Raw genomic sequence first — 25244 nt, 5'->3', positions numbered from 1 at the left:
CTTGAAAAGGCTGCCTAATTGAATATGCTATGTAAGAAGGGTATAAACTTAAGAATGAAGGAAACATGATGTCATAATTTTTTTAACAGGCTGAGATAAAGAGAAAATAGGGCGCTATAGGAGACCATTATCTGCTAAATTAAAGACCAAACTGACTTGATAATAAGGAGATTTTTGCAGGGAACAAATGCATCATATAAATATAAAGAAGAGTTAGTAGCTCTGAGAATATCTAGTGAATGTACAGTGGATGTTTGTGCAGAAATAAATGCTGCAGCTCCTCCGGACCAACAGAGGTTTCCTGTGTCTTGTGAAGTGACGGGGCTCTGCAGCGAGAAACGTTATCATCTCCGACCAGGTGCCGGTGTCTCCCTGCGGGCGCAGTCGGGAGACGATAATGTTTCTCTTCCTGCTTCAGCCCCGGCACCGACCCGCTTTTCCTGCTTCAGCCCCGGAGGCTGAGGCAGGAAAAGCCAACACAAGGATCAGCATTGATTCATGGAGTCTCCTTCGTCTGGTCAGCCAACATTACTGCCAAGCAGGTGAAATATAGAGTGATATTGTAGTTTTAGCTGACGTGTGTCGCCTCACTGTTTTGAGCGATGCTCGTTCATGTCTATTTAGAGCGAGCACAAGCGCGAGCCCGACGCTGACTTTCGTTGACTTAACGGCCACAGGTGTCGCTGTTAACAAGCATTTCTGAAAGTTACAAATAGTCCCTTAAAGTGATGTTTTGTATGAAATATCTCAATTAATAAAGTATAAATACGTGTAGTGGAGTAAAAAAACACAATATTTCAGTCTGTATAAAGTAGCATCAAATAGAAATGCTCAAGTGGTACAATAATTGTACAAGTAGTACTTGAATAAATGGAGTTACTTTACACCACTGGCGTTTAATCAGATTTTCTCTCATATATTATACATGCAGAATTCTTCATAAATGCATTGACCTTGACTCATTGACAGTTGAGACTTTGCTGATGTCAACAGACAACAAGACGACATGGGTGGAGTGATAATGAAGAAGTGAAACTAGCACTGTAACCTCGAGCACAAATGTTCTCCCTGCTGCATGTGGTGTACTCGCTGCGTGGGGTGCACTATCTCTCAAACAGCTCACTGGTTAAACGAGACGCAGAGGAGGAGCTGCCTTCAGAGGCACCAAGAGGAAACTTCCATGTCAGTTTTTGTAGAGTGACAACAACGTGAAGAAGCGCAGCTCGCAGTCTCCACAGGAGTGAACATCTTTTATCCTGCAGATTTGCTCTTGTTTTCATCAAGAACTTTGGATTATGGAGTTTAAATGCTGTGCGTAAAAAGGGACATTTTGGACAAACTATGGATTTGGAACCTGGAGAATGCGCATTCATAGAAAGAGTCACTACTTTGGAAGTGAGAGGAAACCCTTTAGTTAGTGTGAAACAGTGAAAAACAGCAGGTATGAACTCCACAACAACAGCAGCAGTAAGGGGGAGATTTCCTCCAGCCACCATCCCGGCGATCATGTTCATTTTCGGGGTGGTGGGGAACGTCATCGCCATCGTGGTTCTGCGGATATCACGAAAGGAACAAAAGGAGACGACTTTTTACACCCTTGTGTGTGGCCTGGCAGTGACAGACCTCCTGGGCACCTTGATGGCCAGCCCCGTCACCATAGCCACCTACATGAAGGGCGCATGGCCTGGAGGAGAGCCGCTGTGCCAATACTCCGGCTTCATCCTCCTCTTCTTCTTCTTGGTGCAGCTCAGCATTGTGTTTGCAATGTCAGTGGAGAGATACCTGGCGATAAACCATGCGTACTTCTACAACGAGTACGTGAACCAGAAACTCGCTGCACTAACTCTTTTGGGCATTTACATCTCCAACGTGGTGTTTTGCGCGCTGCCCAGTTTGGGTTTTGGACATGTGACGAGGCAGAAACCGGGCACCTGGTGCTTCATCGACTGGCAGAACAACCAAACGACAGTGGCAACTTATAATTTGATGTATGCCGGTGTGAATTCGGTGATCGTGCTGGCTACTGTGGTATGCAACGTGATGGTGTGCGGAGCGCTGATCCTGATGCACAAGCGGTTCATTAGACGCACCTCTCTGGGTACGGACCAGAGGCGCATCGCGGAGTTCAGGCGCAGACGGAGTTTCGGACGATTAGCTGGAGCAGAGATCCAGATGGTGATCCTGCTTATAGCTACTTCTGTTGTGGTTCTCATCTGCTCCATACCTTTAGTGGTGAGTATTTGTCAAATTGAACCATGCAGGCACATGTTTGCACCCTCTGTGCGCAATAAGGTCTTTACGCGCAAAACATGTCACTGATTTTTTTTAACAAATAAAGCAAATACAGTAGAATAAAACTAAATTCACCAGAAGTTAATGAATCTAAATGGAAATTAAAAATATGATAAAAACAAACAGGCATGAGCTGGTTAATAATAACAGGATACCTGAACGTTGTGTTCCTTTTTTAGATCTGTGTGGTTAGATGATACATTAACCCGAGGCAAGTGAGCTGGTTCACACTTCCTCCGTTTGCCGTTTAAAAAAAAAAACAACATTTACAAAGTTCCAGTAGCCTACTGGAATATATGTAGTTTAGAAAAGATTAGTATCAACTCTTACATTGTTATTTGCAAACCGACCTGAGAGTTCAGCTCTCATGATGAACAGAGATTTCTGCAGGTGTTTGAATGTTGTGCAGAATGACCAGCAGACATTACTGAATCTGTGGGATCAGTGATCAAATTAAAGGATACTGTTCCTCGATCAAAGAAATTCTTAGTCACCTAATACTCATACAGTTTTGTGACTAATGGATTAGTTGATTTAATCGACAGATCTGTAAAACTGAGTTTCTCCACAAAGAATTAAAGCAGCAGTAGGTAGAATTGGAGCAATTATGATTACAAAAAGTGTTTTTTATGAAATGGTCCCTATATCCTGCCAGCAGTGCATGAGACAGGTATCAAATGCCCCTGTGTCCTCCGGTGCACCTTGCAATGGCATCTGCAAGATTTCACAGATGGGAGGAAAACAACCAATCAGAGCCGAGCTGGAGCCTTGCCGTCTCTGAGCAGCTGTCAATCACTCACAAACTCCAATCAAACGGTGAAACTAGGCAGCGCTGATCAAATATGAATCAACATTATGTTACTGTAATGCCTTTTTCTCGCCTCAAATGTTTTCAGAAACATCTTGTAGTGTACTGTTTAGCTGTAAAATGAGAAAGTTTGTGACCCGGCAGCAATGTGGAGATCAGCTGAGGAAATACCAAGCACCGCCCATCAGCCGGAGCCGAATATTGATTAATATTTGATCAGCGCTGCCTTGTTTGACCGTTTGATCAGAGTTGGCGAATGATTGACAGCTGCCTCCGTTGAATGAACAGCCAATAGGAACGCTCTCTCTCTGAAATGACCTGTGATTGGTCAAAGTCTTCCGTCACGGGCAAGATTTTCTCGAGCCTGAAAACAGAGCCATGAGGAGGTGCAGAAGTCTAGTTTTCTCTCAGAACACTTGAATTACAATATGCTGAAAGGTTATTATGGAATTTTTGCCCAATGATGCCAAAAATATTCTGCCTAGCGCAGGTTTAAACCTTGTATTTACCAGAGATGTGCTCATAAGTTTCTTGGAAATAAGTTATTCAGCATGAAAAAAGCATAAAAAAACAAACGACTAATGGACTAAAGAAATCTTAGTCAACAAAGACCAAAACAAACGATTATCGACTAATTCACTAAGAGGAGGACTCCTCTTGCACTGAAAGCATGTTAGAAAGGGATATTTTAAAGGCCCTGTATGAATGATTACAGCAAGCTAAAATCTGCTTTAATGTGAGTAAATTGTTTTAGACTCATACAAGGTGTAAATCCTTTAAAGATGAGATGTCGAACATTAAGGCTTTTGTGAAAAGATGCCTGCTGATTAGACCGTGGAACCCCAATGGCCAAAGGCTGTCTTATGATGACTGATGATGAGAACGCTGTTTTTCTTGGACTCCTGCCATCTCCACACTGCTGTGGTTACACACAAGTTACATTCAGCCAAGTGTCTATTTAGATTTGACCGTCCCATGCCAACCATGTAGGAATATGTAAAATAAACAATTACTTTACTCTTGTAAATAAAGTGTTAGACAAGTTTAGGCTTGTAGCTAATGTTGTTCCATGTTTTTCTATGTGACAACCAAACAATACGTTCCTAAATGTATCGTCTGTTTTCTCTCTTGTGTCTTCAGTTGAGGATCTTTGTGAATCAGCTGCACGGCAACCAGACAGAAGAGCTATTCGGGTTGAATAACGACCTGCTGGCCATCCGCATGGCCTCCGTCAACCCCATCTTAGACCCTTGGATCTACATCCTGCTCAGAAAGACGGTGGTCCTCAAGCTGATGGAGAAAATCAAGTACCTGTTCTGCAAAATGGGCGGGCGTGGGCGAGGGAACGGCCAGTTCAGCTGCACCGACAACCGTTTCTCCTCCATCGTCTCGCGGGATTCTCCCTCGCTGGTGTCACGTGAGCTGCGGGAAATGGTGAGCACCTCGCAGACCTTCCTGTACCCGTCTGATGGAAACACCAGGAGGTCAGAGAGCGGCTCCAGTCCACCACATGCACAGACTTTACTGGGCCCCCCGGAGGTGGAGGGGCCTCAGAGGGGGCTTTCGCAGAGTGATTTAGAGGACAAAACGCCAGGCAGGCCGCTGAGAGAGCTTCCAATGTGCCCCAAGGACCCGGCTTTACATGTGACCTTCACGGACGAGACGGCAAACATGCAAGAGAAATGCATATAACAGTTCGCATGACGTCTAAAAGCGCTCATCCTGTAATGGAAATGTTTTGGAACTAACAAAGACATCACCTGTCCAGGGTGTACACGTCTTCACCCAATGTCAGCTGGGATCAGATAATGGATGGACTAACAAAGACATGATACAAAAGGAAAAGCATCTCAAGACTGAATAATCAACACTGAACAATCTGTAGATTATATCTTGCTATTTGACAGATGTATTAACTGAACTAAATATCCATTATCAATCTAATACTCCTCAGTCATAACTCACCACAAACACCATATTGCTAAATACACTTCAGTACAGTCACAACAGTTATATATCAATGAAACCATAAAGAACAACATGACGTTGTAGAGGAGCTCTTTTGTTGCACTTTTTTGAATTGTAAAACCACTGCCAGGCTGTTTTTGACAACCTGCGCGATGACTGTAAATGTTAAAATGTGAAAAGTGTTCCATGATGTTAATTTATTTTTAAGTATGATATTGTACGTTATTGTCTTCTCTGTGAGAAGGTCCAGATGGTGTCAAGCCATTTTAAATCGGTACAAGATGATCCGTTTTTTTTTTTGGTGCGTCGGAACATTTGCAAACAATTTGGTCACACTGGTCGACAGAGCAGCTCTGACATCAAAGCTAGAATCATACAATCCCCTGCATTTCAGAATAAAAGGCAGCTATACTGTGGCTTTTCCACAGTACAGACCGGAGGATGTTAGGAGGCCTCCTAAAGTAATGTGTTAATAGAAAATTGTTAATTTAATCTCTCCAGCCCATTACTTTGTAAGGATTAATCCAACTTCATCATACGTTACCTTAATGTAATGTGCAATTCCTCTAATCTAATCAGACTTTAAAGGGCAATTAGGAAGGGGAATGAAAATTGAAGATGTCATTAAGTTTCCTGTCTGATGAGTTTAAAGGTTTTGCCTTTTCTGAATCGATTTCCTGGTGGCATTAAAGGAACAGTGTGTAGCATTTAGTCGGATCTATTGGCTGAAACGGAATATTATATTAATAAATACGTTTTATTTAGTGTATAATCACCTGAAAATAAGAATGGTTGTGTTTTCGTTGCCTTAGAATGAGCCGTTTCTATCTACATAGAGGACAAAGAGTATATAAGCAAAGAGTCAAAAGTATTTTTTTGACAACAGCTGCTGCCGCCATTTTGGACTGAAAACGCTTATTATATTTTTTATATTTTATTGTTCATCACACGCCATTTCGGTGGAATATGACAATAGAATAGAAATAATTTTGTTTTACTTTTGTACGGCTCTTTGTAGGCGGATGTACTGAAGTTTCAGTTGGTTGCAATCTGAAACCTCAACACTAGATGTCGCCAAATCCTGCACACTGCACCTTTAATACTATTATTGCTACAAAGATTGATATAAATACCATGTTCATATTTCAATTTTAAAGCTTTTGTCGTGTCAAATTTACCACGAAAATGTTGATGTGAAAAGACTAATGTTGTACCAACCTCATAATGAACCAAAAATAAAAGTTGGTAAATATTCACATACATTTGTGTCACTCTGTTTTAGTATGTCAGTGAAGTATGTTGACATGATATAAATATTCATGGTAAATATGTACAGTGTGCTGTAAAGTAGGAGAGGGGAATTATGCAGGTGTATATTTCGAGCTGAGACGATCAGACGATTAAAGGAAGTTGATCGACGGAAAATGAATCTACAACTATTTTGATAATTGATAAATCATTTAAGTCATTTTTGAAGAAAAAATGCCCTGAAACTCACTAGTTTCAGCTGCTTAAATGTGAGAATTTGCTGCTTTTTATTATTGTAAATAGAATTTTTGTGGGATTTTGGACTGTCGGTTGGACAAATCAATGTGCTGGACATATTTCACTTTTTTATAGACCAAAAGATTAATGAATTCATCGAGAATATAATCTGCATTTTAATTGAAAAATGAAAATAATGGTGAGTTGCAGCCTTATCTGTATAGAAACTAAATCTATTTGACCTGAACGAGGCCTTGACTAGCAGTTATGAATCTTTACTGAGAATGAAATATTGATCGGTGCTCAATAGAAGAACTTTGATGATGGAGATTATAGTCAATACTGATCACTTGAGGTTAATGGATGGCATTTACGTCTTTAACATGAACCTACTGGAGAGCAATGTGCAAAGAAAGGCGGCAAAGCTACATGAAAACCTTAATTAATAGTATTTACTGTACAATTCATGTAAAAGCAGAATTGAAAGCATGGCTTCAAATGAATGCTCTACAATAACATTTTCTTTTTGCCAGCATGTCACGGTCGGTGCCACTTAGCAGCTGAGACAATACAGGTCAGCTTTCACTGCTCTCATCTACAACAGCGCTGATGGCTAAAACACATTTCTAACCAACATCCAGTTCAGATGGCACAGCACCACTCACCTGCCGACAGATGGCTTCTTCAACCCCAGAAGACTTCCAGGTCCAACGTGGCCATTGTCCAGAGCCTTTCCGAAAGCAGTTAAAACTCGCTCAGAGAACAATATCCCGTTAAAGGGAGCTGTGACCTCAGACTGAGAAGATCTGTTTAAGCTGTAGAGTCTCTCGGGAGGCAGGAAATAGTGATCGACAAAACAGTTGATGGGATTTTAACAGACGGCGAAATGAGGAAAAATGACTCTTCCTGGAAACTTGTTGAACTCATTCCGCACCTCATCAGCTAGTGACAGTAATCGACATTTAAAGCCCTGCCACGAGGAGCCTGTGAAAACGATTGGCTATTAGAAGATGACACTCAAAAAGCGAGTGAGTGTTCATGATGTGGCCTTGAAATGGAGTTAAGAGCAAAAAGGAAATTCCAGGAAATAATGGATATAAAAATGCTGACAGTATTTGTACTATTATATCTGGGCCAAGGTTCATTTTAGGGTTGAGATGCATGATGATTTAAAAATGAGGTCAGATCTCTTTAGGATTAGTTTGTAGTAAAACTGTTGAAGTATCAGACTGTGAAAATCATTAGAAAGACGACATACGCAAAAGTGTGGTAGTGACGTCTCTCTCTCTGAAGCTACGATTCCTGTGTGTTTCCTACTGGGATGAACTCACACCAGCATAGGTCTGATCATTCTTTCTCTTCCCGGCTGATAAAAAGATCAGGAGTCACTGGATGAAACACATCGGGTAAGATAATGTTTAATTTGTGCATTGAACATAGCTAAGTTAGATAGATAGCTAGCGTTGGTGACGTATATTGTGCGAGAAAAGAGATGTAGTTCACTGAGCGGTTTCATACAAAATGATAATACGACAAACTGCGACTTTCTTGACTTGCAAAATTATGTTTTAAATTGACAAACATCATATTCAAACAGGATAAAAAAAAAAATTGTCTCTCGCCGTTAACTGCCAGACACATTTTTTTTCCTGAAATAAGGTCCCACAGTGGACACCGGAAGGGGAGGGGCTCAGTCTCTCTATATTCAGTCTGGACCAAAGCTGTGGACTGACTGACAGACCATCATTGACATCCTTAGAGCCGCCCTGCTGGCACAGATAAAGACATGCAGTCTTGAGGTTTAAATACTTCACTCACTGTAAACAAGAACAAGAAATGAAGAGTTGGAACAAGCCAATACAGAATGTATACCTAATATTGTCAGACAGTGTGGAATAAGATGAGTTTGAACTTTAAAGCTACTGTACTTTAAGGGAAACAAAAGCATTAACTTGTATGTTAAGGGTAACATTAGGTATTAAAACAGGGTATTCTGTGTTCTCATACATACGAGTAGATGTAGTAGGTCTGCTTGAACGAAAACAAATGTTTGTTTTCATAATGTAGTGTTGAAAATGACTAACCAGCAGTTGGAACCATCCACATTCATGTGTATTTAACCTAAAATCACTTGGCACACCCTGATTACACACAGGTGATCTTTATCTATCAGTTATGCAACTTCTAAAAACAACATCTGCACCAGCTACTGTATGATGTGGGTGTGTCACAGGTGAGGTCATGACTACTTGTTTAATCATGTTTTATATTTGAATCTAATTCAGATAAACTTGTAGAGATTTGTTCTCTTTGTCTCTATCTAATTATTATATGTAAGGGAACATGAATGCAACCGTATGTATGTCTAAGGGCTACGTTTATCAGCTACCTCTGGTGTACGACTATAATGAGACATACTGGTTGGGGATGTGCAGATGTGTATGGGGGACGAGAAGGTAACATGGTTTGTCTAAGGGCTACGTGTATCAGTTATCTGGTGTGCGAAAATAGAGTGACATACCTTGTTGAGATTGTGCAGTTATGCGAGGGGTACATGGAAATTGTTCACTGTTGTTGCCCACTCCAGTCCCTGCATTATCCTGAGACTTCCCATGGCCCTTTTATAGAAACTCAATTATTTCTATATTTACGCTGTCCTACAAAGCTGAAGAGAAACTCGACTGCTTGAGAAGTGAGACTGAAAATGACTTGACACTTTTTTTTTAATATCTTCTTTTCCACTGAAAAGCATGTTCACATAAGAGCACACCAAAACCATCGTACTACTGCAGTTTACCTTCACATCCATAACTTTTGGTTTCTGCATAGTGAAACAATGATGATATATATAAAATAAGTATAAACACACTTAATGTCTTTATTTTCACTATAGGCAAATTTAGTCTTTGTTTAAAGCTTTTAAAATTGTATCTAAATCAGATAGGGCATCATCAAATCAATAACACAATCTTATTTTTTAATCATAACTTTTAAAAGTTACTTTATCTATTTACATTTTCCGGTAAGAACGCTGCCTCTTCGCCGAATGAAGCTTATCAAGATCTCAATAATGTTTTTCTTTGACTGTTGTGGTTATTATGCAGTATTACTGGAGAATTTCACTGGAAACATTTGACTAAATCTAATTAAAGCTGTTAGAAAGGAAAGAGAGAGCACTCTGCAGCTTGTGGTTTAATACATTTTGTCTTTGGTTTGTCTCTATATAATATTATAAACTGTAGAAGTGGGATCAGATGTGTTTGAAGCTGAAATTTTAGAAAATACATCTAAATGCAGAATGTTCTAATTATTTAATTTGTGCTCCAACATTGTTCTGCATTTTGAAATTTATTCTCAAGATTCATTCAAGTAATTTTTGTTTTTAAAAGGATTTATTATCCTAGCTGTAAAACGCATACATGTCCAACATGGAGCACACATACTTCATTATGCAAGTACAGTATGTTTTTGATTTGTTTTGGCATGAAGTGCTATATTTGATATTTAAATTTCCTCTGATACAAGTGGCGTGGCTCTCAAATATAATACACTAAACTAAGATGGTAAACATTGCACCTGTTAAACTTTAACATGTAAGCATGGTCATCGTCAGCATGTCAACTTTTAGCGACAGCCTCATAGAGCTGTTAGCTTGTTACTTCCTCACATATTAATCATTATAATTGTAACACTTGGTTCCCCATAGACTGTATATAAAGATGAACTAAAAAAGTCAAAGTGCACGTCAAATACATTTTTCCCCAAAGATGGTTTCTGTCATTTTAGATGTTCTTGAAAATGTCCCAAAAGAAAGAAAACTACAGGAAACACAGAATTATCACATATTTTGATTCATGTTTATTCACTCATTGAAAATTTTGCCGAGCATGCATGCTCTTTTTCAGCAAAAAACAAACAAGACAAATCAAAACCTCACAGGTCATTAACATTCAACTGATCAGAGATGATGAATCTGGATTTTCTAGGTCAGAGAGGGAACAATTTTATTCTGTTAAATCTCTACCACTTCTCCTTTTTTGATTTTAATTTGTATCCATGTGCCTTAATCCTTGAGGATACTAAACTCTGAAAGATAAATCAATTTATTGTCTATTGAAGCAAACCGCTTGACACACGGGAGAAGTTGTAATCTGCAACCTCACCGCTAGATATCGCCGGATCCTACACACTGTTCCTTTAACACAAATGTTTGATTGTATTTCTTTATAAACGTGTTAACATTTTTTCACTGCTTCATCTATAGGATAATAAGTGTGATTGTTTTCCTTCTTTATTTGTATATTTTCTTGTAAATTGTGTCTAAAATTGTATAAATAATCCCAAATGAAAAATGCACTGTTTGAAATCCTGTTTTCCTTTTCATTAAAACCTACAGACTCTATGAAGCGGAAGTCTCGGGAGTGTCAGAAAGTAGATTATAAGGAAACCACAGAGTGGATTAGCTATTAGCTTAGTGGTGTTGTGCGATCAGAATAAACAAATAAAACTAGGAGATGCTAAAGTTTATAGCTTCAAAACTAATTTTACATGCACATTTAACACAATTAATCTTAAAGGGATGGAACATGTAAAACAACAAAAAAAGTGTCTTTTACTCTGTCGCATATAAACCTTCACTAGAATTCGTCAGTTCTCGTGTTTGCTTCTGAATAGTTTTTTATGCTACAGCTTCACACACTCAGAAATAACACCATTCAAAAATGTAACCAGGACAATCAGGTGCACGCTGAGACCAATTCAAAGTCCTCTTACTTTGACAAACTGTTCCTGTGAAGGTGTTGCTGCATCCTCTGATCCCTCTTCCTCAGTGAGTACGTTTTTTATATTTCCCTCAGCGTCTATGACCACGGCAGTCCTCTTCAGCTCCTCAAGGCGCGACTGTCGCTCAGCAACCGCCACGCAGGCCGCCAACACCTCATCAGACTCAAAGTCATAGTCCTGCTCCAGCTCGGGGGCATTGAGGATCTGCTTTTTGGTCTCCTCCTCTTGCCGAGTCTTCTCCTTGGTTGCTAAATGCTGCTTCTGTAACCTCCATGCCCACTCCAGGTCTTCCTGCCACAGGGTGCGCTCCGATGGGCACAGGTGGATCGCAACCTGGAAGGACTTCACGGCCTACAGGGACAAGTACCGCATGAGCTTAGGGTTCAAACACAAAGCTTTTAGGGGTGGGTCATGAAAGATGGGTGAAGGCGAGTTTATGGTCTCCAACAAATTTAATGTTTAGCCCGAATTCTTTAAGGGCCTTTTCGCGGGTTCACTGTATATCTCACAGATGAATGGTATGGTATTGGCATCATCATCATCATCATCATGTCAACCAGCAAGACTCTAACTAACATTCTTGGTGCTGTGTTGCAGACAGATTTACGGTTTCATTAAGAAGACATCGATAGCTCTCAGCTGACTGTGCAGTTGTAGATCGATGTGAAAATGATTGTCCCACTGAGGAGCAATACAAACGCCCTCCAATCGTTTATGGGACCTGATGTCAAGCTTTAGCTGTGACGATTTGCTGCCTTTGAAATGGTGAAATGAATCCATCCCGACATGCTTATCTGAGCTCAGAAATCAATTCTGACTGATGTAATGGGAAGTCTGTGCTAATATGGGAATGAAGCCAATACATGAAATATGCATTGACTTTCCCTCCACCTTAAAGACTTCACAAATATCAAAATAACACTGGCTGAACACCTATCATGATAGGTATTCTTGAGGGATTACAAGTCAGATATGAAGATGAATGAAAGTTTAACTGGGAGAGCGTGAATCCTAAAACTGACCTGACGTGATCAGCTGGATCTTTTTCTACTAGAGAGGACGTATCGCTCCGTTGGAGTTGTTGGAACTACAATACAAAACCCTCAGGGACAACAGCCAAGTTTAATTTTGGCCTGTCATCAAGTTACACACTGAATTAGCGTTAATTATTGACAGCTGACATGACCTGCTGCCAGCGATGTTTGTCATCACCAGCCGCGACAGCATGTGGCTGGCATTGTTTTCACCTTGTGAGTCTGTGTGAGTGTCATCATGGCAAAATGTGGTCCTCAAGATACCTACTGTAGCGGGAACTACCACAGGTGTTACAGGTGTTTATATGTCTGTCTGTCTCTCTGTGGATAGATTTCAATGTGATAGCATCACAACAAGGGCTGTCCAAACTAGATGGTCTCTAGTTTGTTTTGAATGTTTTGTGACTGCGCTGCGCTGATGAGAAAGAGAGAGGAGAGATAAAAGATTTACTAACAGATTTGTGTCGGAGTTTAGAGAATCCGTGTACTTTGCCAACCAACCTAATTATTTTTACATTCACACTGTTCACAATACAGAGCCCGACTGCAGTAAAGGAGAGCAACGCTGCAACAGATGCAGGCTGAGGTGGACAAAACACAGTTAACTAAAGTAAACAATGGATCTGCACTTGATCTGGTTACTGATGTGTTAAAATATGCTTGGATCTGCCCCGATTACGATCATCCTAATGAGGACAGCTCAGCTTTTCAGTTGCACCCTTTTCCCACACCCCTTATGAAATCCAGTCCAATCAGTCAGCAAGTCATCCCTAGAACAAAAGCCTCATGGCCAACCTGTGGTACAAGTCAAGCCGGGGAAGTGTCACTGATGCATCAAACATCAATCATTACATTACCAAAACAGACTCTTTCCCCAACTGGTCCTTCTTGGCTCTAAACAACAGCTTTGTCAAAACATAAGCTACTGCTACTACACTGTAAAAAGATCATCTTCAATAAGAAATTTGTCACAAAACAAAAAAATAAAACTGGTATGAACCAAATGAAACCTTGATTAGTTTCTAGTTTCTTCATCAAGCTAACATTGCTTCCAATGTGAAATGTTCACCACCTGTAACATAAATAACCTGCACCATCAAGTTCAGCTGAAAAAGTCCTTGACAGGTAATAGATTTTTGACTGATGAAACTGTCTGTACCCAAAACAACACATCAAGTTTAATCTTGAACAGACTAGAGTCTCATCAAGTCTTTATTTCCAGAGTAATCCTTCAACAGACAAAATGCCACAGTAGGCCGATTAACCGGCTCCTTCGTGATAATAATGAGAAGATAAATGAGGACAGAGCTGTCAGGCTGTCAGTTTCCAATGTTTTTAAAACATTTAGAGAAGTCAGGAAAAACACTAAATCAGAAGCTATATGTTTGTTTTATTTGGGTACTTTCCAGGAATGGAAATTAAAGAAGGGAAGAACAGACACGTGAAGGAGAGAAAATGGGGAATCACTGCGCTCACATTTGCACAAACAGGCATTACTCAAACATGTTGATGCACACACAGCTCATAAACTCGACTGAACAAGTCTTGCTATAAATAGATGTTCCTTTTATTCCCCCTTCCTTCCCCATAGTTTCATTATACAAAGAGGTGTGTCTATATTTGGTTTAGTTTTAGCTCGGGTAACTTTCAACACTTCCCATTGTTGTTTTTGGGTGCCGTAGGACAGGTCTCTGGGAGTGACAGCGCCATTAGCTGAAGGGTTTCAGCCTTGTTTGCTTTGCTCTAAATGGGCGAACGGTGTAGCTGAGATCCGCGGGTTTCGTACACCCACAGGTCCCGGCGTGTTCTGGGGCAATTTAAGCAATCGTCCAAGCCCCGGGCGAGTGGGCGTGCATCGAAAGAGGAACATCTCAAGAGGGAGTTTGCAGAAAGTAGTAAACAGAAATAACTGACGTATCTTAACAGCCTTTCAAAAGCAAAAACATAAACTGATTTATAGTCGTCTACAAAAGCAGGTGTAGTTCATTGCGAAATCAAACACTCAAATATGAAATGGGACATTCCAATGGAGATCAGCAGTGACTGACTGAGCATCAGTTGTTATGCAACACAACTGAGGGAATGTTGGTGCAGTCTGTACCTGCTGGCTTGAATTTTGGTGCGTTTGCACGGGGCAAAACGGCGCCTTTTTGACTACAACCAAACAATGTATTTGATTTTAATCACTGCAGTGAGCACCGTCTACGCCGTCATCTGCAATTATCAAGGTTTTGTGAGTTTTTTGTTTTTTTCAGGTTCTGTGGTTTCCTCCTGTCATGTCTTCTCCCGCTATGACTCACTAATTCCTCCATCTAGTACTCGCATTTGTTGATGTCTGAATTTGACTGCAGGTTTCGCGGGCACACCGTATTCTAATTTCTTTTGGAGTGTGTATTGCCAGCAGTACTCACCAGGTCCACCTCTCCCAGGTTGAGCTGGGAACGGCCCAGAGTCTGCCAGCCCTCCCACCACAGGGGGCGGAACTTCACGGCCATCTCTGCCGCCTTCACGGCGGGAAACACTTCCTGCAAAATGGTCAGTACCTGTGGATAAAACACAGACACGGTTAAAGACTCTTTAAGAGTTACCTTCACAAGAGGACAATAAAAGTGTGATGCCTGACATCATTTTTCAATAGCAAGTTTATTTCTATAGCATGCAGTTTCATTTCTTTTTTAATTATGCTTTGCTGTCGTGTAGGAAACAAGCTGTCAAGAAGCGTAAACCCATTGTGCAACTATTTGCATAACACTCTGTGAAAAAAATGAATTTGAGACTAATTATTGGCAGTGGTGGAGAGGAGTTTTCTGCCTGGGGCTGCGACTGTTACATAAGTGCCTGAAAAACTTGGTATTGCTGCAACACAAAGCATACAGGCTTAAGGTTTGAGTAAAGCAAGTAAAGCGAGTGTGACATCAGAGTATACTCTTGTTGGTTTCGGTGCATCGTCTCACTATCGCACCCTTTTTTATTATCAGTAATCTGTTTACTCACATATTCTTCCGGGACACGGGTGCACTTTCGACCAAAAAAAACCAACACAGAACTAAAACGACTGAGGAGCAGTGACTCTTCAGAGAGTGTACATTAGGGGTACACTGAACCCAAATCAGGTACGGCATCTTGGTAGAAGTTTTATCATCGCCTTGATACCTATACTTTATACTCATAAATGTCTCTGTCTGAACACTAAGCACCAAAATGGCATGAGAGCTGTAAAACTATGCATGGAGTCTTTGGTTTATACTGAAGGAAGGTGGCAATAGACAAGTTTTTTGCTTTGACTTATCATTATGAAGTAAATGTTGATTGCACAATGTAATGGCTATAGTATAATTACACCATCTGCATTTAGATTGGTTCCCTATAAGCCCTGCTTTCACTATGCAATTCTGTCTGCCACCGGGTCGCGATCTCCTGGGAAAATAAAGGCTTTTTACGGCACAAAGGAAGTGCATCAACCATCGCGAAACCAAAACAGGAAGAGGATAGCCCTTGTTTTCCCCAGTAGCTATCCCCAGTTACCAAAGAGTATCAATGTTAGTTCTTTGTAGTTACTTTCCACATTAGCGGAAATGGCAGTGACGGCAATAATACCATTTGGAAACACTAAAAGTTGAAAAGTTGTCTATTGCTACTTTAAAGACACTTATCATAATGGAATATAGCAAGAAATGCTAATTGGAAAAGCCTAATTAACCTCATTCTTCCACGAAATCTGAAAGAGTCACTTTTCAATATCAGCTGAAATCCCTTCATATATCCCGTCAGGAAGATGTGGTGACAGTTTTACAAATGAAGTCAATTTCCTCCAGAGTGTACTACAGTCTGCTGTAACAGTCACACAGACTGACTGGGGACGTATTGGGCCCAATACTGATTGAGTTAAAAGGATGAGCGTGATGAAGGGAAGTAAATGACCAGCGTGAGTGTAACCATCCTCGTCATCTGGTCCAGTAATGGGAATATGATGAGCTCCAGCCTATTTTTAGCCCTATAATGGACACTAATGGTTAGGTTAGATGTGCTATACACATGTAGTCAAACACATTGGAGCTGAAACTATGATAAAACGTCTTTGCTTATGTCATGCTTCAGCTTAGTCACAGCATGGGGGGGAAAAAATCCCCTTTGTGGAGGTTTTCCAGACCCGGTCCTCTAATGATTTCCTTCTCAAATATCCGATAATGGATAATATTATATTAGGCATACAATGGTTGTGGCTAAAAGGAGAGATTTTATTGTGTTAGTTGTAGTAAATGAATAAGAAATAATGGTCTGTCTATCTCCTCTGGCCTCTCCACTTTTACCAAATATATGGGAACCATTTTTTTTTTCCATGTTAGAAGAAAAGGAAAAGTAGCTGAGAAATGATGGCAAAATAAGAGTCACAAATCTATCGACCCAGAAGAAGAGGAAGTGAAAGGAACAAGAGAAAGGAACAAGGAAGTGGTGATAAAAAGCAAAAAAAATTAAAGCTGCAGATTTTCAGTTCTGTCATCACCATGCTGATATCACTTATCTAGCTTTCCAATGTGTCAGCTGAAAGCGGGTCTATGGGGCCATGATGGCTGGTAAATTATCTCACACACACAGTATGCAAGCAGGGATGTATAGAAGTGCATACACAGCATGCTGGTGGTAGCATTATCAAAACCAAAGGACATGAACGGAATATGTGTTCAGTTATGTTGAAAGTTGCTGCAAGCGGCTGATTTACTGAATGTTCGCTACGATTTCCTTCATATATCCTAAACACAAAACCCCTGTCGGATATATCGTCCTGCCCAGATGTAAAACTACACCCCCGAACTCTAAAGGCAGCTTTTGGACTGCATCACATTTTAGACATGCTTGTACTGTGCCCGGAAACAGCAGAAACATACTGTGTATCAGCAGTGTGGTTAAACGCAATTCTCACCACGATACCCAGACGACTGGCTGCTTAAAGGAACAGTGGGTAACATTTCGGGGGATCTATTAGCAGAAATGTTATATAATATTCAGAACCGTTTTCATTAGTGTATAATCACCTGAAACTAAGAATCGTATTTTCATTAGCTTAGAATGAGCCCTTCATATCTACATAGGGAGCGGGTTCTCTTTGCGTTACCTGAAGGCCACCGTAGTTCTCCGACGCGCTTTTGAAACTGCGGTAACATGACTTCAGTTCCTCCTAAAGTAGTGTTATTATGGTATGGATGGCCTCTGAGTGAGGTGAATGGCGTAACCACGATTTCGCACTCACGGGAGTGAGCGAACTCAGTTGGTTGCAATCTGCAACCACACCACTAGATGCCGCTAAATCCTACACACTGGACCTTTAAAGGATAGGCTCACATTTTCTCCCAACACAACTCTTTGCCATTTAGTTGCATTATGGGTAATGTAAGCGCTATGTTTTGACAAGGAAGAAGATTGTGTGAAATAAATAAGAATTTCTGATTCATGTTATAGGACACAATGCTAAATTGGTGGAGTACTCTTTTAAGACATACTTGAAGAAATGTGAAGAAAAAGAGTAGTAGACATGATAAGTATGGCGAGAAAATTAGTAAATACAAAAATATAGATTGGTAATATACCTGAGACTTCATCTCATACAGTAGTGGGTTGTCTGGGGTCAGCTGGAGGGCCTCGTCCAACTTCTTAATGGCCTCCCAGTGCCTAGAGAAAACACACTGTGGGTCAAACACACAGTATACAACTGGGGGATTAATCACACACAAAGAGTTTGCTTATAACATCATAAACTGGGGAAGCTTTGTGGTGTAATATACAACTAAATAAACATTAGAGCTGCGCAATTAATCAAGATCTTACCGAAATCGCAATATGGCCTGGTGCAATTTTCAAATCGCAGTATTTGTTAAAGGCGAAATGTGTGTCAAAATACCATTTTAAATTAAATATTGTGGTGCTGCACAGATGTCCTGGCCTACACATCATATTCTACAGGCTTAAGAAAACATCTTTGTTTGGTACAGATCTCCGCAAAAATCACACCATAATCATTTTAATGTTTTTCAGTGAAAACGAGAATAATGATGTAAAAATGATCCCTCGTTCCATCGCAAATCATATCGCAATAGCAATATCAGTCAAAAACATGGCTTTGTCTTAACTTTGGCCGATGTTCAATTCAATTCTTTAGTCAAATAGACAATTGAATAAAGCAATGAAATTGGACACGCAGAATATTGCCTCCGCCCTGAGAGTTGATATACGTTATGTAACCTAACACAGGGCCACATGTTTGTTCAGTGGATATCATGAAGCCCTTTTCCCTGCTCATTTTTGCTGTTGCTTGTTATAGAGAAGTCATAGCTGCCCCGATCCCGTCTTTCCATTCTTGCATACGACTTCTCAAAAGCTGAGATATACTTTTATGAAGCCTGGCTGAGTCTTGTGTTTTGTGCTTTTTTAGTTATTCCTTATTAGCAAATAAAAACTTCTAAATAGAAAGTGAGTCTTTGTTATTTTGACTTATAGAATACAAAAGGAGAAATTACTCCCAGAACAATATGATATATGGGCTTCTTGATGCTTTAAAGCTGCAAGCGTAATCCACAACACCTGTCCACCTGTCTAGTTGTAAAAAGGGCTACAGCAGGCTAAATAAACACACAAAGGTCAACTGAGGTGAACAGATAGGTTGCAAATCAAACCATTCCCAGAGAAACCTGTAAGGTAGTCTGTTTTTTTATCTGAGATAGCGAGACACTGTGATTGGCTCCTTTTTAGACATGCAAGGAGAAAAATAAACAGGATTTGCATAAAATTGGGCAGAAGTCACACTGCAGCCTCACTCCAAGACGCTGCCACTGATCTGTTTTCCATATATGTTTATGACAGTTCACATTTTTTAGGTTTTTGTCAAGCAGATATTTACTTTTTTTTTTTTTTTTAAACAGACTGAATGGACACATGAAGAATGTGCTCATGCTCACTCCAACAAACCTCTCCTTCTCAAGTCAACATTGACTCAAGAATCATTTCAATGATTGATCAAGACAAGATTATGAGGTGAGTTCCTGGGTTTGGCGATAAAATATGTCTGTCGTCTCTACGTCTTTTATAGCTTTATGGAGAAGGATGTCCTGAAAAATTCAAAAGTAATTAAAACCTCACAATGAGACCATCGACACTGCTCAGTTATAAAACTCGGATTCAGGATCAAGCGTGAGAAAACATATACCTCTGCTATTTAACAGTCAGACAGAGGAGTGAGGAAATGCAACTAGAGCAGTGTGGAAATCCTACCAACATATGAGGCAAAAGAAACTGCGGAAACATGTGAGGAAATTAGGCAATAAGTAATAAGAGCACATGAAGCCTGAGAACTCCTCTACAGTCAAAGTAAGGACAGAGAGAGAAGTGAGATAAATAGAAGCCTGCAAACATTGGAATGAACCACAGTAAGTCCACGCTAATTATGTTAAGAAAGAGTGAACAAATACGAAACAAATTGGGATATTTGCAGCATGTTATTGTGCTGAAAAGAGGAGTAGACGGTTGGGACATTATGATCATTTCACACACATTACTGTCCAAAAGGAGGAAACATGCCCGCCCAAACATGGTTAGGATGACAACACTAAACCAGTAAACTATTCTAAACCACAAAACAAAAAAAACAGATGTTCGGAAGTTGCTGAACATTTGAAAAAAAGCCAGATCACATCTTGCAAACTCAGTTTTAGCTGGAAATAACTGACTCAGCATGGCAGCTGGACGCCGGACAAATCAGTAAACTATGCGCAGTATTTGGATGATGATGTGATTTTGCTGCCTCGAAAACCTCCCACACCTCCCAAACAAAACTAGCTGTTAAACAAATAAAGCGAGGCATGATTCTGCAACTGCATGGCCTATTTTTTCACATCAGTATTTTTAAGAAATTTGATGTTTTCAAAATAATTGTCATATTTTTTTCAGCTTGGACGGGTTCAAGCTGATGTATGAGTGAAGGAGTGAACTGTTAATCATGTTATGGATGCACCGTTTTTTTTTTGACAAGTTGCTGTTGTATATATGATAATAAATAACAATTCAGTAAATTTATATCTGTGTATTTATTTGTTACATTTTGTTTTACAAAGTTAAGAAAGCAATGTTTAAGTCCAGCCTGATGTTGTCTTACACATAAAAGAATGATCCCAGTCACTTGCACACAGTGAGGCATACAGCTTATTAACTACACACTGGTATCGGATCAGTACCGGCCGATACCCAGGTATCGTACCGGGACTGAAAAAGTCGGATCAGTGCATCCCTAAATCATGTTTTGTACAACTTATGTGAAATGGCAACAGTCTAAAGCAAATGCCTGTTGAGAGTCTTTGAGTGGCTATTGCAAATGTTCAGAAGATGCCCAGAATAAAGCTGCATTTACAAATGAATATGTAATCTGCATTGTTTAATGTTCTTTTTAATGGTTTGTTTGTTCAACCATTCATTTATCAGTCAGTCAGACAATAGGTATTTTCTCATTTCCATTTCATTCTGCGCAGTTCATGAATAAAAGTGTCAACCAGTCCATTCATGCATATACAACAATGATAGGGCAGTCTGTCATCCGTATTAAGATTCTACTCTGCATGTCAGCAATAGCTGATCTTACAGAAAACATTTTGGTGTGCTGCTGTGTGAAGATTACTGTGTCTGTAGAGTTTAGAATATTCTTCTGTACTGTTAAAGTGGTACGGGTAAAAATGTAGACCGTCAAATCTAGCTTAATATTGACTGTGATTGGTAAAACCTTGTGACCTATTAAATGTACATAAAACAAAAATCTGTTGACCTTAAAAATATAGAAGACAACCAAAAGTTGCATGAAAACGTCTACCTTCACAGGCCCACTTCCTGCACACAATGTGACTCAACAGAAGATTCAGATCACAAACCGGTACTAGAGGAGCTCTTCAATTACATCAGGAGCATCTAAACCTCGGTAATGACAGACTGGCATCAGAGGTCAATGCTGTTAGAGGAGAAAAAACTCCTGGCTGACATCCCCAACCAGACACCATCCCAAACCACTGAACAGTCATTATGGAGCAGCAAGACATCATTTCCCCAGCAAAATCCACTTTCTCCTCGCAAATACAATTACAGGCAGTCACTGAGGGCAACAACGTTAGGTCTTCTGGACTGAGGGGGGTTTCACAAAGTGATTGTTATTTGGCTAAAAAGGTCAATTACATAGGAAGGAATATCAGATAACAGTTCCTGAATGAGGCCTATTTTGTTTCTCGCATCCATACAAAGGCAGCTGAGGGATTTTTTTGTAAGACTCACACTATAAATGTAGTGCAGGAAGTCTTTTTAAATCTGCAAGCAGAGAAATATCACTGAGAATAATCATATTTGTTAGCATTCTTCAACTTAGCATTAACTCTTCTCAAGAGTATACTTCAGCGGGTACTTGTTGTTTTGCATCAATGTCCTTTTTAAAATCACTTTCTGTATGAAAAGCTTTCCTTAAATTGCTCCATGTTTTTGCTTTTCCCCCCTCTAATATTAAATATGGGTTGATAGGCCTGAAGACCAGCTTCTCCCACGACCAAAGTATAAATCACTGTACTTATAACCATTTCCTCTCATCCTGAGAGGAATACAGCTCTTTGGCTTTTGAAATCCAAATAGAACATATGAATGCAGACACCAAAACACACCTTGTATTTTAAGAAAATAAACATTAAATAAAATACAAAGAAAACCTCAAGCTTTGACGGCTCTAAGTTGACCGTGTCTTTGAATTACAATACTTATTGAATGTTTATCTTTAGTAGCAAATCAGTAGAAAGCTATTCGCTGTGTTCGATGGGTCTGTGTGCTCTGTACAATGGCGCCCTCCCCTGGAGGATTTCTAATATCACATGCCCCTAGTTGAAGCAAAGTTGAGCTATTCTGTAGATAAAGAAAGTCTGTTTTATGATCAACCAAAACACAGTAAAAGCTGGAAGTGTTGTTATCCTCATCACACTCTCCTCTCCCTCCTTTCTCACAGCAAATTGCTTTTAGATCCTGCTTCAGAGGATGAGGAGCTGATGGTTCCCTGGCTATGGTAATAACTTTCTCTGGACAGTATGATTAAGTGTGATTAAGCCCCTGTTATAAAATCCAGTAGTCCACATAAAGAATCCAGCAGCACACAAACAGGAAGCCCTCAGTATCATAGAATAAAATCAGATTAAAGTTGTAATCCTGCTTGCTATACAACTGGCACAGAGTACGGAAAATATCTTTCAAAGGATAATAGTGTATGCATAAAGCTTGTTTGTTCAGTCCTAGTCGTTCTTATCAAAGCAACAGGTGAGCAAATATTAAAAGGGTCTGTACAGAAGTTTTTACACGTATAAACGTTTTTAATCTTTTTTTTTTTTTTTTGCCAATGTCTGAGCAAGTTGTAACCTAACCTAAAAACTAAGACCTTCCGCGACTTTCTGGGTTTCCTCTATCTACCTGTAGACTGCTTTTAATGTGAAGAGTGTGGGACGTTTTTTTCTGGGACAATCCAACAGATGTTGCAATGTTCTTGAATGTTTATGAAAAGCACTTTTAATTGCCCTGTTGCTGAAATGTGCTATACAAATAAAGCTGCCTTGCCTTGCTGTAACACAATAATTTCCCAATGTGGGATCAATAAAGTACATCCATCCATCTCTCTATCTCTATATCTATATCTACCCCTCACCTGCCATGCTCAACCAGCTCTGCACCTTCATCCTTCAGCCTCTTGCTCTTGGCTGCACAGTCCTCCAGCAGGATCTCCCTCCGTCGTTTGATGGCGTGCAGCCAGTCCACCTCCACCTCCTCATCCTCATCCTGACTCGGTCCAGCAGCAGCATCTCCAGCAACCTTCTCCGCCTCAGCCACGAACTGCTGCACCACTGACTTTGAAACCTTCTCACCAACTTTCCTCTTCCAGCCAAATGAAGCCATCCTGTAGTAAGGGGAAAGGGAAAGGGGTTGGCAGCTGAAATCAGTTTGCAATCAGCACTGGAAAATCCACAGGAGATCCAGCAGATAGAGCTGCTGAATCTCTGGACTTGTTTTAAGCAGCTTCTAAAAATCTCTTTATAGGCAAGCCTTTCTATAGACCTCATCCACATGTGTTTGTGTTTGATCTGTTTCTCATTGTTTCTGTGTGTCATATTGTAATTTTTCCTTGTTTGATGTTTCTTCTTGTGTGTGAAGCACTTTGTAACAGTGTGTTTTAAAAGGTGCTATATAAATAAAGCTTTACTTACCTACTTACTTTTATTTTGAAATATCAGAAATCTAGTTATATTTTAGTGTAATGTTACTATCAGACAGCCAAAGTAGCTTATAATGTGGCTTTTACAGTTAGGTGTGTGTCCTATTAAAGCACAGAGCATGTAAGTAGTTATTTAACAACAACAACTACTGCAAGATGAGTTAATAAACAAAAACAACCCTGGTTGCCACAACAACAACACTAGCTAGCTAACGTTAGCCATAATAAGCTACCTGACACTTGACACCTCACTTTACATTTACTCATACAAATAGCACTTGGTTTGATTTTGACACAACATATTACACTTGAATTTGTTATTTTAAGACTGTAAAATGTGTTTTAGGAGGTATACGCACAGACTTTTGCGGCTTTCCTTTGGGCAAAACTGCTAAGAAGCTAACGGAAGCTAACAGCTAGCCGTAGTTGGTGACCCGGAAGTTGTTGGAATGGTTTTTTTTTTTCTTTCGTTATTTTTTTTCTTGAAGGAAATTAATTTACATTTATTGTAATCTAATCTAAAATAAAATAGGGGGTAGAAAATAATTCAAGGAACAAAAAAATAAATGCATAAATAAATAAATAAATATTAATAGGACTGCACTCTTCCATAGTAGCTCTAGGGGTCATCATCATCAGTTCTTCATTAGCTCTGAGGAGAGACTTTGCATGTTGTCTTTTCATTAGGCTTAAAGCACAGAGATGATCGTCTCTTAAAGAAACACAAACCGTGTTTTTTTAAGTTGAGATACTAGCATGTTAACGACACAACATATGACATATTATAGTATTACTACACTAATATGTTTTGTATAAGTATTTCAGTACATTTTACTTTTCTCACTAAGACTAAGAAAGTGGATCATATCAGTCCAGTTCTGAGGTCTCTACACTGGCTCCCTGTCTCTTAGAGAATTGATTTGAAAAATACTCCTGCTGGTTTACAAAGCACTAAATGGTTTAGGGCCAAAATACATTTCTGATCTTCTGCTATATGTTATGAACCATCCAGACCTCTCAGGTTCATCTGGATCAGGTCTGCTTAGTGTCCCCCAGAGTCAGAGCTAAACATGCAGAAGAAGCAGCGTTCAGTTTTTATGCACCAAATATCTGGAACAAGCTCCCAGAAACCTGCAGGACCAACTCCAACTCTGACTTCTTTTAAATCAAAGCTTAAAACTTTCCTGTTTGCTGCTGCCTTTTATTAAACCAGATAATGATTTTATACTGCACTAGAGCTTTTACTCTTGTGTGTTATATTCTATTTTAGCTTCTATCCTAGCTTTTATTTTTAGCTTGTTTTTATTTTCTAATCTTTAATGTTTTTATTACTGTTTTAATTAGGTCTTAATGTTCTTTTGCACTTTGTCGCAATGTTCTTGAATGTCTACGTAAAGCACTTTGAATTGCCCTGTTGCTGAAATGTGCTATACAAATAAAGCTGCCTTGCCTTGCCTTTTCAGGAAATGTTACCAAAATGCAATGTCTGGGACTGACTCCATTTTGCCCACTAGATAGCACTACAGTGGTGACTCACAACAAATTCTTCACATTTTATGTGCCACAGAAAATGCCATTTTCAATAAATGTAACCTAAAATGATTGACGATGA

General features: G+C 39.7%; 2 protein-coding genes across 3 annotated transcripts; one reads left to right on the top strand and one right to left on the bottom strand.

The window, feature by feature from the left end:
• The first annotated feature begins 1089 nt into the window (after positions 1–1089).
• Positions 1090–6328, top strand: ptger4b (prostaglandin E receptor 4 (subtype EP4) b). Its single transcript, XM_037752760.1, has 2 exons — positions 1090–2232; positions 4241–6328. Exons 1-2 carry the CDS (start codon positions 1444–1446, stop codon positions 4790–4792), a joined length of 1341 nt encoding a protein of 446 aa, XP_037608688.1. The 5' UTR covers positions 1090–1443; the 3' UTR covers positions 4793–6328.
• A 4060-nt stretch (positions 6329–10388) lies between these two features.
• ttc33 (tetratricopeptide repeat domain 33) lies at positions 10389–24097 on the bottom strand. 2 transcript variants are annotated; one of them, XM_037752761.1, is made up of 5 exons: positions 23992–24097; positions 23069–23317; positions 17955–18036; positions 14781–14912; positions 10389–11686 (listed from the first exon to the last, which is right to left on the bottom strand). In XM_037752761.1, exons 2-5 carry the CDS (start codon positions 23314–23316, stop codon positions 11312–11314), a joined length of 837 nt encoding a protein of 278 aa, XP_037608689.1. In that variant the 5' UTR covers position 23317; positions 23992–24097; the 3' UTR covers positions 10389–11311. The 2 variants fall into 2 exon arrangements, with proteins under 2 accessions (XP_037608689.1, XP_037608690.1); XM_037752762.1 differs by lacking the exon at positions 23992–24097 and adding an exon at positions 23629–23815.
• Positions 24098–25244: the final 1147 nt, after the last annotated feature.

Source organism: Sebastes umbrosus, chromosome 19 (genome assembly GCF_015220745.1).
Source record: "Sebastes umbrosus isolate fSebUmb1 chromosome 19, fSebUmb1.pri, whole genome shotgun sequence".
In the NCBI taxonomy this organism is placed as follows: Eukaryota; Metazoa; Chordata; class Actinopteri; order Perciformes; family Sebastidae; genus Sebastes; species Sebastes umbrosus.
The sequence above is the reverse complement of the archived record's forward strand: the minus strand, read 5'-3'. Positions and strand labels throughout refer to the sequence as shown.

Bases quoted from the DNA above. Each gene is read 5' to 3' on its own strand.
- ptger4b (XM_037752760.1), top strand. From the start codon at position 1,444: ATGAACTCCACAACAACAGCAGCAGTAAGGGGGAGATTTCCTCCAGCC. The intron at 2,233-4,240 runs GTGAGTATTTGT...TTGTGTCTTCAG, and splicing joins TCTGCTCCATACCTTTAGTG to TTGAGGATCTTTGTGAATCA.
- ttc33 (XM_037752761.1), bottom strand. From the start codon at position 23,316: ATGGCTTCATTTGGCTGGAAGAGGAAAGTTGGTGAGAAGGTTTCAAAG. The intron at 18,037-23,068 runs GTGAGGGGTAGA...TGTTTTCTCTAG, and splicing joins GAGCTGGTTGAGCATGGCAG to GCACTGGGAGGCCATTAAGA. The intron at 14,913-17,954 runs GTATATTACCAA...TTTTATCCACAG, and splicing joins TGTATGAGATGAAGTCTCAG to GTACTGACCATTTTGCAGGA.